Source organism: Mauremys mutica, chromosome 17, assembly GCF_020497125.1.
Source record: "Mauremys mutica isolate MM-2020 ecotype Southern chromosome 17, ASM2049712v1, whole genome shotgun sequence".
Classification (NCBI taxonomy): domain Eukaryota; kingdom Metazoa; phylum Chordata; order Testudines; family Geoemydidae; genus Mauremys; species Mauremys mutica.
In genome coordinates this window covers 20,256,267-20,273,626 of record NC_059088.1, presented here as the reverse complement: position 1 = coordinate 20,273,626, position 17,360 = coordinate 20,256,267, and the positions used below count along the sequence as shown (strand labels likewise).

Sequence of the window (17,360 nt, the reverse complement as noted above, 5' to 3'; positions counted from 1 at the left end):
TCTTTCACATCCCAGTCCCTAGAGAAAGGAGCAGCAGGAATCAGGGCCAAAGACTTGAAATCAGGGGTGGGCAAACTTTCTGGCCCAAGGGCCACATCTGCGTATGGAAATTGTATGGTGGGCCATGAATGCTCACGAAATTGGTGGTTGGGGTGCAAGAGGGGGTGAGGGCTCAGGCTGAGGGTGCGGGGGGGCTGTGGATGAGGGGTTTGGGGTGCAGGAGGGTGCTCCAGGCTGGGACCGAGGGGTTTGGAGGGCAGGAGGGGGAAATCAGGACTGGAGCGCAGGAGGGAGTCAGGGGTCAGGCAGCACTTATCTGAAGCAGCTCCCAGAAGCAGGCTTCGGCTCCTACGCAGACAAGCAGCTCCCACTGGCCGCGGTTCCTGGCCAATGGGAGCTGCGGGGGAGGAGCTTGGAGTGGGGGCAGTGTGCAGAGCCCCCTGGCTGCCCTATACGTAGGAGCTGGAGGGGGGACATGTCGCTGCTTCCAGAAGCCGTGCAGAGCGGGGCAAACCCCCACTCCCCAGCTGGAGCACCAGACCCCGCTCCCTGACGGAAGCTCGAGGGCCAGATTAAAGCTTCTGGAGGGTCGGATGCAGCCCCCGGGCCATAGTCTGCCCACCCCTGCTTTAAATCATCCTATACCAGTGATTGACAAGCTTCAGGTAATTTCTGGACACTGCCACCACGATCAACTCAAGAGTACTTGGTTTGGCGTTTATCAGGAGCATAGGGAGAGAATGAGTCTTTTCCCTACCTAGCTGCTCTAGTGCATCGTGCCACAAGGTAATGTCAGTTCAGAAGCAGAGCTGATGGACTCTTGGGAGAGCTTCTGTCAGATGCTATGCACGACATGGCCTGGGGGAAGGGAATGCTACTCAGTGACTCACAGGTCTCTAGCAAGGGAAAGGGCGATTAGAAGGGCAACAAAAGCGATTAACAGTATGAAACAGCTTCCATATGAGGGGAGATTAAGAAGAATGGGACTGTTCAGCCTGGGAAAAAAAAGAGATGACTAAGGGGGGAGAGGACTGAGGGCTAGAAAATCGTGAACGGTGTGAAGAAAGTAAGTGTTATTTACTTCTTCACATAACAACAAGAACCAAGGGTCACCAAATGAAATTAACAGGCAACAGGTTTAAAACAAACATGAGGATTGTACTTCACACCACGTACAATCAAGCTGTGGAACTGGTTGCCAGGGGATGTTGTGAAGGCCAAGACTATAACTGGGTTCAAAAAATTAGGCAAGTTCATGGAGTCCATCAATAGCGATTAGCCAAGATGGTCAGGGACGCAACCCCATGCTCCGAGGGTCCCTAGCCTCAGGCTGCCAGTGCTGGGAATGGGCGACAGGGGATGGATCACTTGACGATTACCTGCTCTGTTCACTCCTTCTGAAGCACATGGCATTGGCCTCTGTCGGATATGGGGCTAAATGGAACATTAGTCTCCCCAGTATGGCCATTCTTATGCAGAGGGTCAAGGAGCTGCATTTACTGTTAAAATTGGCATTTCTACAAAGATCTCAGAGTGCTTCACAAAAGTGGACAAATTCCCCATTGCAGACCCATGGGAGTGCCTTGTACATCAGTAGCAGAATTAGCTATAAAACCCAGACCTCCCAATTCCCATTCTGCCCTCACCACTAAGAAGAGAATCCATGAGTCAACTCCCAGCTCGCTATCTAAAGCGGTGGGAGCCCAAAGGATTGCGGACAAGAGATGGCTTTGCAGCACGGCTGTGGAGTCTGGCACATACAACAGAAGAGGGCACTCACCACTCCTCCTTTATCGCCCTCCATGAACTGCACAATCTGGCAGGATGACTTCTCCCACAGGAAGATGTGTCCACAGTCGCTGCCACTCACCACGAACTCGCTCTTCGGGCCGTAGAAATTAACACCTTTCACTGAAAGGAGAGAGATTTCAAGCAGAGAGCTCAAGGACAGCTCCGAAGTCCACGCAGCTCTCCTTGTGACATTTGTTTACTTTATGCCTTGCTGACAAGAAGTTTCCAAGGTTACCAGCATGGATCTGTTCATTCCCCCCCCCACACACACACAATGGCTCACGCTGTACAAGCCCAAGAGTTGATTTTAACATGTGAGTTTGGTGCTTGTGAAATAAGGGACTAAGAATGAGGCAGCAACAGGCACTGATTGTATTTCCCCCACAGCTCTACCGATGCCCCCCAGTTCAAAACCGCACTATCCACCGAACCTCTTCAGAGTGGAGACTGCAGAGTTAGCGATCATGAAAGACCTCAGTTTAAAAGCCTCAGAGGTTAAGCGTCCCCTGCCACTTAAGAAGCCAAGGGGTTTGTGCATGCTCATTAGTGAACACTATCAGGGAGGAAGGAGACAGAGGTGCCTATTCTCACCTGTGGCATTATTGCGATGTCCCTTGTATCTCTTGACGTACTCTGCCCCGTCGCTGTGAGAAGAGTTGAAGAGATAGATGTCTTCGTCATTGTAGCTGGCCAAGAGGTCTGCCACAGAACAAGAGACGCGCACACAGGATCATTAGCATCTGCCTGCGGATTCTAACATGCTAGACAGTCTCTGCCCTGAGACAAAGGCTAGGATGGACAAGCGATACAGCAGCTTATGCCAGCACACCTCCCAGGAGCCCCCCAAAGCAGACTCCACTACAGCCCAAGAGCCAGGGCTGATCTCAGAGCCTTGTAAAGAAGGTAGGCCGGTGTCCTTCCCATTTTACATTCAGGGATGAGGCAGAGTTAAGTGACTCATCCTGGAGCACAGAGAATCTGACTCAGCTGCACACAGAACCTAGATCCCGTAAATCCCAGGCCCTTGCTGCAGTCACTAGCATACAGTGCGCCCCCCGCCCCCCATAGCAGATGTCTGTGGCTGTGCAGTCCTAGCTTTGGGGTATGTTTCTCCTCTCCCAACACTTCTTCCTTTAGGACAACAGCTCAAGCTGCTACACACCCCCGAGAAGTCCAAACAGGAAGGCTTCAACTCAAGGACATGATATCCTCACTGCTCAGCACCTTAATGAGCAGGAGCAGGACCCCACAGGAGCAGAGGGAGGTGGCGGCAGGACTGGCCCTAAAGACATACTGCTTTACATACCTGATCCATCATGGCTGTACACGAGACAGGTGATGTTAGCTTTGGACTCGCTGTTTACCTAAAAGCAAGAGGAAAGGACCAGACAGCTCTAGTCAGACGACTTTTGCTCAGAGGCTCCCAAATGCTAATTCGGCGATGCAGTTACACTGACTATACTCCATTACGGTGGTGCCTGACAGCGACTGGCTGTGTTCTACAACAGACTTCACAACGGGGCCTGTTTCTCTCCAGACCCAGGCAGCCCATCTCTGTAACCTTTCACACAGTGTTAGAACATTCGAAGGGTGAAACACGCCATGCAGTTGGGTTTTGCTCCATAATTTTTAGATGGGAGGTCTCTGAAATGGGGCTCTGGGTGTAATTTTTTCTTGGCAACCCTACTTTTTCCCCCATCAGACTCTACAGTACAGTGGCTCTTGAGTAGATCTGGAACAACACTTCATAGATTTAAGTGTCAGCCTTAGGGACCCTTTTCTGCTGCTCTTCACATAACTGAATGGTTATGTGCTGTGCACGCAAACCTGACTGGTTGGGGCTAGGAACATGCAAGCGTGATTGATAAGGGCTGGGCACACAATACCTTCTCCATCGGAGCTATGTTTTTCTGTCAATTTTCTCTTGCGGAGATGGGCTCATGCACAGCTAGTAGAGAACATTTTAGCCACCAGCAGCTGCACTTCTACCCATTACAGATGTGCAGCCCCCTCCAAACCCAACCCCCAATCATTAAAAACCTAGGAAACCAGTATGAACAAGCTGCTTTGCTGTAAAACAATTAGGGCTGCTACACACCCACTCACCCCAAACCTGGCAAACCCACAAGGACAAGGAAATGAAGAGTTCACCACCTAACAGTATATACCGTCTACTGACCCACCCATAAGCACGCACCTTCCCAGGCCACGCCTGCAGCGTATAGGGTGTACAGGATACTGCAGGCCATGGTTGAGGAATAACCCTCTAACCCTCACCCCCGTAAGCTGGGGGGAAGGAATTCCAATACACCATGAAAGCAGCTTCCTACCAGGTGGTGAGGGCAGAACTTCTTAAGCACGCCATTGTTTTCATTTTCATCTATTTTCCGCTGATCATAAATCCTAGATGAAGACAGAAAGCCGGTAAGATTAATGCCAAATTCAAACACACGAAAAGCTCTTGCACGAATTAAGTGCTTTTCTGCAAATGAGTTTTCAAGTGCCCTACAGCTTCTAACTATGCAGATTAGATGTATCTAAGTCACTTCACTCTCGATTAAATGCACCATCTCCGAGATGGAATGTGGCAGCTGTTTAAGACTGCAGTCAACTGAAACTCTAGAGGGAACGTAGATAAAATGCAAGTATCAGAACTGGGATTTGGCCATGACACAGGCTGACACAATAGCTCTTGTGAGTAGAGCCATGTGATCTTTAACAACAATGAGAGGCTGGAGCCTTAGATCTGAGTCTCATCTGACAGAAAGCAACACCTGCAGCTTACTGTCTCCTTATATCACGCTGGAGCAGTTACATTTGTACCTACTACACCCCAGAGAGTTTTAGCTAAACAGCGGATAGGGGAGAGAACGTAGGGAGAAGATAGGCAAGGGAGAAAACAGGTTTTCAGCTGAGATTTGATGCGACTCAGAGACACCATGTGGCAAGAAACAAGATTGTATCTCCTGCCAGCTGGAACAAAGGGAAAAGGCTCTTACTCCACAACCCAGGGGTTTTTCCTGGTGAATTCCCTTCCCCTGCTCAGCTAGCACTAGCCACCTCTGTCTCCCTTTTTGGGGTAAGTCTGGGGGCAAGCAGGAGCGGGGAGCCTGTGGAGGACAGGACGAGGCTGCGCATAATTGTGGAACAAGATTTACAAAACAAAACCACTAATAAATTAAACACCACAAAATCACCAGGGCCAGCTGGTATCACAAGAGTTCTGAAGGAACTCCTATGAAAATATAGAACTACTAACTGTGGTTTGTAACCTGTCATTTACATCAGCCACTGTACCAGATGACTGGAGGATAGCTAATGTGATGCTGATTTTTTTAAAAAGCCCAGATTGGCAAGTCTAACTTCAGTACCAGGCAAACTGATTGAAACTATATGAACAGAATCAGCCGCCACACACGAACACGATTTGTTGGGGGAAGAGTCAACACAGCTTTTGTAAAAGGAAATCATGCCTTGCCAATCTGTTAGAATTCTTTGAGGGGTCAAAAAACTTGAGTAAGGGTGATCCAGTAGATACAGTGTCCTTGGACTATCAGAAAGCCTTTGACAAGGTCCCTCACCAAAGGCTCTTAAGCAAAGTAAGTGGTCACAGGATAAGAGGGAAGGTCCTCTCACGAATCAGTAACTAGGTAAAAAGATACGAAACAAAAGGGTAGGAAGAAATGGTCAGTTTTCACAGCGGAGAGAGGTAAATAGTAGGGTTCCCCAAGGATCTGTACTGGACCAGTGCAGTTCAAGACATCCATAAATGATCTAGAAAAAGGGGCAGAGGTGGCGAAGTTTGCAGTCGATATAAAATTACTCAAGATAAGTCCAAAGCAGACTGAGGCGTTACAAAGGGATCTCCCAAAACTGGAAGACTGGACAACAAAATGGCAAATTAAAATCAACTTTGTAGATGAAAGCAATGCACATTAGAAAACAATCCCAGCTCGGCATACAGAAAGATGGGCTCTAAATTAGCTGTTACCATGCAAGATCTTGGAGTCATTGCAGATCGTTCTCTGAAAACATCTGCTCAATGTGCAGCAGCAGACAAAAACCCATCTAGCTGCCCCATCTCAAAAAAGATACATTAGAATAGGAAAAAGTACAGAGAAGGGCAACAAAAACTATGATTATGGAACAGCTTCCATACAAGGAGAGATCGAAAAGACTGGGACTATACAGCTAAGAAAAGAGACAGCTGAGGGGGGAATACGATGAGGTCTATACAATCATGAATGGTGTGGAGAAATAAGGAAATGTTATTTACCGGTACTCCTTCACATAACACATGAACCAGAGATCACCCAATGAAACTGACAGAAGATTTAAAACAAAAGGAAGTAGTTCTTCACACAATGCACAGTCAACCTGTGGAACTTGTTGCCATAGGAGGAGGTGAAGGCCAAAAGTATAACTTAGTTCAAAAAAGAATCAGGTAAGTTCCTGGGGACAGGTCCATCAAGGGCTATTAGCCAAGATGGTCAGGGATGCAGTCCCATGCTCCGAGTGTCCCTAAACCTCGGACAGCTAGAAGCTGGGACTGAACACTGGCGTATGGATCACTCGATAAAATGTCCTGTTCTGCTGACTTCCTTTGAAACATCTGGCACCGGCCGCTGTCATAAGATGGGATTCTGGGCCAGACGGACCATTGGTCTGACCCAGTGTAGCTGTTCTGATGCTCTTAGGGTGAGGCTGCATGTAAACAGGCAGCTTCAAATGTGACACCGAAGTTGCACACTAAAGTGAATGCGAGTTCTGAGCTGAGACGGGTTGATTTCTGCTCTTGTGCAGTGAAAGCTCTTGGAGAGATTTAGATGAAGGGAGTAACAGTCACAGAGGCAGGAACTCGTGTTTTAAATACAGCAGATTCAAAGTACTTGAGTGTAAGAACATTGGAACTGCCAGACCTAATCACAGTGATCCTCCTAGTCCAACATCTTGTCGGCCAGCGACTAGAAAAAGATGCTTCCGAGGAAGGCACCAGCAGACTAATAATAGAAGAACCAGCCCGTAATGGCAGCCTGCTTTCAACCCATCAGGAGAGGTTGGTTTATGCTCCAAAGCAGGTGGGTTTATAACCCTAAACAATGTAACTGTAGATGTCATCATCCATAGAGTCTAATCCCTTTCTGACTCCTACTTAGCCTCACTGGTCCCAGTGATGCCCTGTGGAAGAAGCAATGTCCATGAAGCACCACAGAGTGTGTTAGAAGACTATGGAAGGGATGTAGTTACTGGAGTCTTCAGAGCTGCTCTGCTTTCTCCAGGGCACTGATCACACCCATAAGACAAATGCTCTAGCCCAATATGGAGCAGTGACTCTGCCTCTCTCATATCTTCTGGAGACAGACTTACCTGACAAACTGATCCCTGCCACCCACAGCAAACTGGTGCGTATTAGAGGGATTCACATAAATGGTGTAGAGACCCACTTTCTTTTCTTTCTCCTTTGTCACAACCAGTTTCCTTTAAAGAGGAGGAAAATAAGATCCATGTGTTAATCCAAAACAATGTCCAGATGGGAACTGCAGGCGTGTCTCTAAGCTCACACAGCAGTCAGATTCTTACTCACTTTAAGAGTAAAAAAAACCAACCACCTCATTTCTGGTTCCAAATTGAAGAAAGCACATGACTATGATTTTATGCTGCAGTTCCTAGTCAATACACAGTGGAGTGAAGTCATTTTCTGGCTTTTTCCTTCGAAACAGAATTTAGTAGAGGTGATCTGAAGTGTTTTTTCTACTTGTACCAGAGGCTGATGTATCTGTACAATTGGTCATAACCTACTGCATGCTAAAGGGCACCAGACTTTATTTAACAGCAGAAACACTTGTGCTAAGGTTATTCTAGCCCAGTGGCTCTCAAACGTTTGTACTGGTGACCCCTTTCACATAGCAAGCCTAAAGCGGGGTTTGGGGTGGAGGCTGACAGCTCACGACCCCCCACGTCATAACTTTGCGACCCCCTGAGGGGTCCCAACCCCCAGTTTGAGAACCCCCTTTCTAGCCAGAAGGATAAGACTCAAACTTTATTACAAAGCTACACAAGTACAGGCCCGATATTCAGGTTTGGTAGAAGCTAGTATTAATGGAAATGTTTTCATGATATTTAAGAGATGACAATTCAAAATCTTCCCCTGGAGTGTTAAACCCAAACAGCAGAATAGATGCTATTTCAGGAAAACTAAAAACAAAAAGTGAAACTGACCATGCAGCTCCATTTTAGTATTATTTCAGTTGCAACAGGCAGAAGGTTTAAGATCTAAGATTTTTGTTTGAAATAATGTCCCTTTAATCTTTACCTTGGTTATGAAGAAGATTGCCTACAATTTTAAAACCATCTAGAGGTGTGATGTTAAAAAAAACTAAGACCGGTCTATGTAAGACAAGCTCAGATGCTGTTGCACTGGAAGCTCTTTGAAGATGATCCGATTTAAAATGAAGAGTTTCGAAGTCATCAGAAAAGGACTATGTTACTAAACTAGAAGCCTGTTTTAAAAGCAACCTGTGTACTTTGGAAATTTGTCAAAATTGACAGTTCAACATGTGATACAAGGTTAAAACCTTAAACAACAACCTGCTAGTTCAATTATGATTTTTCAATTAACTACAACACAGAGTGTGGCAAAGGAGGCTCACACTAAAAGCTTTAAGTGCAACACTGATTAATTACTGCACTTCAGACCCTTCGCTAAACAGACTAGATAACAGAGTATCTCGCACCTGTAGAAGCCTCTTTCACACTCAATCACATTGGTATGTCTTGAGGAAAACATCCATCCACTTGTTTGCATGCACATGCAATTCAGCCCTGGACTGAGCCTTGACAGCAGCCACAGTACAGGTGCAAAGACACTGCAGTGTGAGCATGAACTTCTGCAGCTATTAGGACAGAGGGAGGGATCCCCTTCAGGGGGGAAGGGAGGTCAGTCCCAGTGGCCTAGTGCATGAGGGTGACAAAATGCAGACAGAGTGCCGAATTCATGTCACGTGGGCCACCAAACATCTGCCAGATAGATCAGAAAGCAACAGGGAGGACTCAGACCAGTCATGTAAAAGCTGTGTATCCCAGCCATTAAACACACACCTTGAGCCCTCCAGTCCAAAGGGGGCCCACTGATTTAGTCATTAAAAGATTCTCTACAGCAGAGTAAACAGTTTGCTTAGCCAACTTTATTGCTGTCAAGTAAGCCTGTCTCTAGGTCAGACTGATAAAATCCTTGCACAGCAGACAGCTAGCAAAGCACACAGGCCAATTTAAAATGATCAACTACACATTTCACCGAGACAACGTTCTGGCATACAGCAGAACGTCTGAGGCCTCGGGAACCATTAGGAGCTTCGAAACCTCATTGATTCATTCACCAGGATCTCATCACAATCAAACAGCAAGCGTCAAGGAAAGATACTTACGAAGCAGGGCGGTCTTGTCTCAGGTCAATGGTGAAGACCACAGCATCTTCGCCAGCTGATAAGAAAGTGCATGGAGAATCCGGCTCTAGGGCCAGCTGGAAGATAAATGCTTTGGGATTGGATCCCTTTTAACCAACAAGTGGGACAAGACTCCTTCCCCTGTATACCACCCTCCCTTCCACCTCAGATCGGAAAGCACTTCAATGACTAAGCCTCACAAAACCTGGGACAGGCTGATGTATGATTTTTAATCTGTCAGTGGGACTGGGACAGTTGCATCTGCCTTGAGACTGAAGAGGGAAAATGGGCTCTGAGGCTGCATCCTCTGCTTCAAGAAAAGCAGAATTAGCCACTTAGACCCACTTTGCAGTGTGTTCTGGGACAGAGCCGGCTGAGGGGGCATTTGGTCAGGTTGTTAGGGCAGTTAAATCAAATTTTTCTATCTGTATGGAAAGACAGGCGGAACGAGGTCAGTTTGCATTTCCTGCTGCAGTTAGACATGCTGGGTAGGTTTACTCTTAGCACAGCACTTCAATGTGACTGATCAGACAATGCATACCCTTCACTGCCTACCCCTCCTGTATTAAGAGGCGGCCAGGGGTTATTTATCTATTTCAGAAGTGCCCAGACTGCTGTTGTGCTTGGTTCTGCAAAGACACAGGCACGGTCGCTGTCCTCAGCAGTTCACAACCCGAGATTAGGTCTCAGGCACTCGCTTGCTCCTCTGTGACCAGTTGTGCAAATGTAATCAGCACTTTACATCTGATGAAAATGCTTCTTAAAGAGCCACGGAGGTCCGTCCTATGTCAACAGGGGGCTGGAGCACATGACTTATGAGAAGCTGAGGAACTGGGATTGTTTAGTCTGCAGAAGAGAAGAATGGGGGGCGGGGGGGAGATTTGATAGCTGCTTTCAACTACCTGAAAGGGGGTTCCAGAGAGGATGGAGCTCGGCTGTTCTCTGTGGTACCAGATGACAGAACAAGGAGCAATGGTCTCAAGTTGCAGTGGAGGTGGTTTAGGTTGGATATTAGGAAACACTATTTCACTAGGAGGGAGGTGAAGCACTGGAATGGGTTACCTAGGGAGGTGGTGGAATCTCCTTCCTTAGAGTTTTTTTTAAGGTCAGGCTTGACAAAGCCCTGGCTGGGATGATTTAGTTGGGGATTGGTCCTGCTTTGAGCAGGGGGTTGGACTAGATACCTCCTGGGGTCCCTTCCAATCCTGATATTCTAGGACTCTAACATCTCCACACCTTGCCCAATGGAAGGACACAGTGGTAGATGTACAGGTGCCTGGTGGCTGTGCTATAGACCAAGCAGATTTCAGCCCATCCTGCCTTCAGTGCAGATGACATGGTCCATTAGTCAATATCCTGCATGTGACTGAGCTGCCCCAACTTGGACTGAGACAGAGCATGCTGGGATATGCAGTTTTCATGGGCCACGGGCCATGCATTAGAACTCCAAATGCTGCCTTTGGCCTGCACTTTGACAGTCCCCTCCCCCACCCCGATAAACACACTCCTGCTACAGTGACCATAAAAACAAGTGGTGTAGCGACAAGCCTCATGAAATCCAGGAGAGAATTGTTACTGGGCGGCATCTGGCAGGGGAGGAGACCAATGAAAAGGCACAACTCTTTAATTAGGATTGCTAAGTACTTCAGAAGGACTCCACAGGGGATTGGATGCTCGGCAGTGAAATCACAGATTAAATTCAATGTAGGTAAACGCATGGCAACGCAAACTGAAAGGTTCCAGGACAACGTGTACTTCCTGCATTTGTTCTGACCTCAAAGCTAGGAGTCCTAGCCAGCTCCAGGGACTCATCTGCTTCGCACGCAGGAGCCATCAAGAGAGAAAGATGCTAGAGTTGCCTTGAGGAGGGGCCAGAGTAGGTGAAAAGGGATGAACTGTGACCCTCTGCCATAGCGTGCTCCACAGAGAGCCCAGGAGGAAATCCTCAGCGCCAGGCATTTTCAGAGGAAAGCCCTGGACAATGAGGTAGTCCAAATCTTACCATCTTCGAAGTGCAACGTGAGACCCATCTCCTTGGGCAGGCGTTCCCTTAGCAGTGACTGGAGAAGGGACAGGCCAGTTTTTTCAGAGACATGCAACTGAGTTAAAGGAACACATCAGCTTCAGAGGAAATCTACATACCGAGGGAGGAGAAGGCACAGGCCTTTCAAATCATGCTTTAAATTAGACGGAGGTTTATATACACTGAAAATAAGGGACGGAGCAGGGTACTGGCCGGTTCCATAGTCACACAGGTATAAGCGATTCCTTTTGACACCTAATGTACGGGAAGCCTGGCTGCTATGGGCCCTATCCGTCCCTACGCCCTGGCACCAGACAGAAACAGCAGCCAGTGTGCTCACCTTATGTGAGGCTCCCTTGTGCTGTGCCACGCGCTTGGTGTTTCTGCAGCACTGGGTGGCAGAGAGTTCGGCTACCCGGACCTGGCCATCCCGAGCGCACATGGCTAGAGTCGAGTCGCCGCTGTTGGGGAGGAACTTAGCCTGGAGGAGAGCAAAAGGAGATGGTGCATTCCACTGGGGCTGGGAACAGCTGCCCTCCCACAGTCCTTGGGGCTGGAATCCCACCCACCCTCCACCCCAAACACAGCAGCAGGATCTGTGGACTGATCATACAGGCAAAAAACAACCCAGCGAGTCCCAAGCTATAGTGCCACCTCCGACAGCAGGTCACTAGTGCTCTATGCCTCGGTTTCTCCATGTGTGAGATAAGGTGACTGCAGAGGCTGGCTTGGAGTCTGTACAGTACTTTGAACAGGGTTTGAATAGTTCTATCCTAGCCAGAGCGACGCCCTTGCTGAGAAGCCCAGCATCACCTCCATCTCAAGCAGGGACAGAGAGGTGGAGATCCCCACAGGTTTGCCCCTGGACTGGGCCTTTCCTGTTAGCCTCTGGTGAGCAGGCGAGATAAAACACAAAGTCCGTTCCCCACAGCAACCTCTGGCTGCTAGAAAGCCGGAGTTCTCTGCTCTGCCTGCCACTCCAGAGCCTCCTGCGAGCATGGCGGCTGCTCTCCCAAGGCCCTTCTCCACATACAGCTCCTGCCTCCGTCGCTTCCCCTAAGGAGCAGCGGACCTGACTGCCAGAGTATCTGCTGCTGCTCAGAACACCCTGGGCACCAACTCGGAGCAGACCCCGTCAAGGTGCTATTGGCAGACTTGGTTTGCCTTTGGGAGGCTCTTCGCAGCCGTGCCGGCTGGAGACGCTAGGAAAGCTCAGTTGGGCCAGCACTGGCTCTCCCACTCGCCAGGGCAAGTGAGGTTCAATAGGACCCTGGAGTCCTGGCACTGAGACACCTGCTCTCCCAGCACACAAACACATTCAGTTACATTCACCCCTTTACAAACATAGCGGAATAGCTCTTGGCATCCTTCTGAGCGGAGTGGGTGATGCCCCTACCAGCCCCTTCAGCCACCCCTTCTCCGGACACACTCAGCCCCACCCCCTCTCACCTGGAAGACGTTGCTCTTGTGGCCACTCTCAAACTCCAGCACCGGCTGTCTCCTGACCCAGTCCCAAACCACCACCTTAAGGTCGTCGCTGCCACTGGCCAGCCACGTGCCACGCTGGTTAAAGTGCAAGGTATTGACACAGCCGCCGTGCCCCTCGAGGCCGTGCTGGAGGTGGAAACGTTGCACAAAGACCCTGGCCCCGCAGGCCTCGTAGACAAAGCGTGAGCTGGAGCCCAGCTCCCTCTCCCGGAGGGCACGCACAGCCTGCCAGCGGGGCCGAGGGAGAGCAGTCGTCTCCGAGGACACCCAGTCCTCCAGCGCCCGCTCATCATCCGAGGAGTCTTGATCGTGGTTGGCACGCTTGCGCTGGGCACGTCGCCGGGACCGCTGCTCCTCCTCCTCCTCCTCTTCTTCCTCCTCCTCGTCTGAGTGGGACCGGTCGTGGGCCCGGTTCTCCTCATTGATCGAGTAGTGGCCCGTGTCATCCATGCTGTCCGAGTCCTTTTCCTCTCCCGAGCTCTCCGTGTCTGTGTCCCGGCTCTCTGTGCTGGTGCGGTTGGGCCCTACGTCGTCCCCAGTGAGGCTCAGGCTGAGGTCAGAGGCCTCTACTTCGATGCCTGAGGAGGTCTCTCGTCCCTCCTCTGCTCCAGACATTTCTTCAGGGCTGCTGGATAAGCTCCCTGTACAGGACAGACCACAGGATTGATTCTGGGGTAAATAACTTCACATTTCTACAGCACCAAAGGATTCTCATGTACCCAAAAGCACCATTGAAATGCAGCCACTTCCAGGGTGGAGGCCAGCACAACAGAAGGGGGAGAAAATTCCAGCCAAATCCCTACTCTTACAAAGGGCCATGGGATCGCCAGCGCATACACAGAGTGACCAAGACGTGGGGTTACGGTCTGGTCCGCAGTCCCAGAACCATTTACGCTGCATGGAACTCCAGCTAGCTCCCTGAAAGATGGAGCTTTCGAAGCGATGGTTCTAGTCTGGGAAATCTCTGTATTTCACACCTGATGTTTAGATCACTGGGACATCCCCTCTGGGCAACAGGAGCTCAGGAACAAGCCTCTGGCCAATTGTTTCACTCCCACGTGTTACATTTTTAATTGCAGCTTCATTCAGGGATTACAATGTGCCTCCCATTATTTTCTTCCCTTCCCCAATCAAGTCTCGTACCCCCACCCCCCCGTTCCTTTCTTTGTCTCTTCCCATCTGCCCCTTGGAGGATACAATTAACCCCCTTCCTTCCCCTGACTCTCACATTTATTAACAGGATTGCAGACTGTTATAAACAAGCTCAGGATTCTGTAACCTGCACTCATTTAGCAACAAACAAAATCTGCCCCACGTTGCAATACCTTGCACAAGGGCTTTAACAAATCTACTCCCCTATACAAAGGAGCAGGGTCTAGGCAGATGTAGGACGTTACCTGGCATTTGAATCAACAGCTAGCTTTGCCATGCTTCGGGGGGGTTCTCTACAGTATTAGGCAACAATCCTGCTTACACAGACACACTCCTCTTCTTCATGACAAAGGCTATCTGAAGGCCAGTTCTGCTTTTTAAGGGTTTCTCTGCCGATTCTCCTCCACCAGAAGATGATCCAGCCATCATCTGATTCAAGGGATTTTGAAGGAGATAACAGGGGAGCAGATATTAGGAACAGACGGCCTAATGCTGGGTCTCCAGAAGTCAATGGAAGTTGCGTCACTGACTTCAGCGGAACCAGGAATTGGTTCAGAGATCCTATTCTAATGCAACTTTGTTAGTGAAGTGATGGGAGAGGAAACACCGCTATAAGGACAGAATGAGGGTTTCCCATGTTGCAGGATGCTTAGACAGGACATTTGATTCCCCCATATCACTTTAAATGGCTTATGTAGAGCTAGGTGAACAATTCACAGGGTAAGTGATTTGGCAAATGTAGCCTCTTTGGCGGCTCCTAAGCAGCCTACCATTTTTGCGGTTGTTCACTAACCAAAGCTATTCAATAAATAGTTTGTGCAAACAAACCCCTGCTGATGGAGGGCTGGCGAGCACTCAAATCACATTATGGAACACTTCAGTGAGGAATTTGTGGGGTCACCATGTTCATTTCACTTAATAAAATGCATTTTGGTGCCACATCCAATATTTACGCTGTACAAAAATTGACACTAAAAGCTCTTCATTTGAATAAAGGTTCACAACCGACAAATTTAGAGGGTTGTGAACACGCTTAGAGAAATCACTAAAATGATCCCGAATTTCTTGTCTTGAGCACACTCGTCTTAAGCGCAGACAATTCAAACGGGTCTTCACCCCTACCCTTACCGTTGGCTATATCTGTTTTTCCATCGGTGCTACTCCCCTTTTCCGACATCTTGTTTTTGTTCAGGGTGAACCTGCAATTGAGAGATTAAAAAAATATGAGAGCTGGCGAACAGCAAGATGAGAGATCCCCTCCGAGACCATTTCATAAAAGCCATGGCTTTCTCATACAGACTCGGTCTAGTAAGAGTGCACCCCTTCCCAGCAAACTGCAATGGCTTGACCCAGTGTACTGAGAAACAGTACCCACTTCTCAAACAGGGAAGAACTATTTAAATGAAACTGGACTGTTTACCCCAGTACATGTCCTATCAAATGCAATATAAAAATACTAAAAGCCTAACATTTTCTCTAAGGCTGCAGGAGTTAGCTTAGCAGAGGTAAAGATACTCGATGTGTTTATTTCCAATACACTGGGATGTGGGTATTGCAGATAGCCACGTTTCCCCAGTAAATGCTTCCAAATTCCATAGCTCCTTTTACCTCAAAGGATCCCAAGCTCATCTCCAAGGTGTACAGGGGAACTACTTTGCTGGCCACTTCTGGGATGGAAGGTGGCTGTGCATTATTAAAAACTGCAAGATTGGATAGCAGTTTACTGTCTGCAGAGGACACTTCAGAAACATAATGCCATCACTCAAGGTGGCATTTGGCCAGGACAGTGGGGCCTTCATACTCACTCTCTGGTAGTCCTACCACAAACTATTAATATCCACAAGTGGTCAGGAGCTCAGCTTTTTCTCTCGTCTGATACGTGACAACTGGAGCATCAGAGCGCCCCCTTTACACCACGTTGGGGTATGGGTTCAGAATACCAACACTTACTAATAGATGACCTAAATCAGGGGTCAGCAACCTTTCAGAAGTGATGTGCCGAATCTTCATTTATTCACTCTAATTTAAGTTTTTGCATGCCAGTAATACACCTTCTAAAAATGTTAAAATGTATTTCTATAAGTCTATAATATATAACTAAACTATTGTTGTATGTAAAGTAAATAAGGTTTTTAAAATGTTTAAGAAGCTTCATTTAAAATTAAATTAAAACGCAGAGCCCCTTGGACCAGTGGCCAGGACCTGGGCAGCGTGAAAATCAGCTTGCGTGCCGCCTTCGGCACACGTGCCATAGGTAGCCTACCCTGACCTAAATATTCCTTGAATGTCTCCCACCCAAATATTGACCCTGTTTAGTGCACAAGATCAGTGGAAAATACATCACAGTACAGTTATGGCTACTACCATTGCAGTCCAAAATTAACCTAAGCATAACTTCCGCAAGGCTCTGGTTCTCAGGGGTAATTCTTCCCCTCTGCCCCCATCCAACCATTTCCACATCTGTATAGTCCTCCAGCCGCATTCTTTCATGAATACTGCCTTGACCCAACAGGGAAGCGAAGGTCTCATGACTCAATACATCTGCTTAATTTCTTAAAGCCTTCCACCATATTTCACTATGTGAACCTTCCCCAGTCTCTCCAATTTGGTCCTCGGACTCCCCTTTCATTTGTATCCTGTCACAAGTCAAGATCTTTCCATCCAACTCCTAATCCCCAGCTACACTCAAAGGAATGATGAGTTATTGATGTTAGCTCTGCGATAACTGCTGCACAAAATCCATCCATAACTGAAGAGGCCAGTTTCACATGCCCATACCAAAAAATTAAGCATGTTAGATCTGAAACACAGCTGAGGAAGGGTAGTTTTGAGGTGCAGTTAAGTGCTGACAACAAAACTGCTTGGCATCCACAGATTGTAGGGTCAAAATATATTCGAGCTTTTTTACCTCAAATCACAGATTTCTAAACTCATTCCTACGCACAAGGTCCTTCCAAACCTCAAACACTCTGTTAAGTGTGCAGTAATGTAGTGGGAGTTCAGGGCATTCCCACCGGAAGCCCCACTGCTCTGGAATTTACCCCCCATCACTAGTCCGGAGTCCAAGTTTTGACCCTCAGGGCTCATTTATCCTCCCATGCTTTTCTCAGAGCACAGGGGAACTTAGCTGTGAGGTTGGAAGCTCGCTCACACTTGCTGCCATTGCTCAATTAATTGAGCAACATTTTAATTTTACATGCGCACATGGTAAATCCAACCCAAAAGAGAAATAGTGCTCCAGTGTTTCCAGCTCCCTCCATTCCAAGGGCATTGTGGAATAGATCTTTAATTACTCCACAGTGACATCACGTGGGATCTCATGCTAGCAACGGCGACTTTTAGTTTCCTTAATGCAAGTCTTAAGCCCACTCACCCGGGCATCTCCAGAATCCCTTCAAAAACCCAACAGGAAAGTTACCAGGGTAGCGACTACACTATCCTGTCAGGTCCTCTACAAAGTTCTT

At 48.2% G+C, this 17,360-nt stretch overlaps 1 protein-coding gene across 2 annotated transcripts in view; it reads right to left on the bottom strand.

The window, feature by feature from the left end:
• DCAF8 (DDB1 and CUL4 associated factor 8) overlaps nucleotides 1-17,360 on the bottom strand; it is a 47,970-nt gene that overhangs the window by 12,890 nt on the left and 17,720 nt on the right. For both annotated transcript variants that reach the window (XM_044991901.1, XM_044991900.1), the window contains exons 3-11: nucleotides 15,025-15,095; nucleotides 12,706-13,385; nucleotides 11,597-11,737; nucleotides 9,216-9,310; nucleotides 7,159-7,269; nucleotides 4,122-4,194; nucleotides 3,098-3,155; nucleotides 2,383-2,490; nucleotides 1,781-1,911 (exon numbers count right to left, since the gene is read on the bottom strand). In XM_044991901.1, coding sequence (XP_044847836.1) covers nucleotides 1,781-1,911; nucleotides 2,383-2,490; nucleotides 3,098-3,155; nucleotides 4,122-4,194; nucleotides 7,159-7,269; nucleotides 9,216-9,310; nucleotides 11,597-11,737; nucleotides 12,706-13,385; nucleotides 15,025-15,073 — 1,446 coding nt within the window. In that variant the 5' untranslated portion in view covers nucleotides 15,074-15,095. The remainder of the gene's footprint in view (nucleotides 1-1,780; nucleotides 1,912-2,382; nucleotides 2,491-3,097; nucleotides 3,156-4,121; nucleotides 4,195-7,158; nucleotides 7,270-9,215; nucleotides 9,311-11,596; nucleotides 11,738-12,705; nucleotides 13,386-15,024; nucleotides 15,096-17,360) is intronic.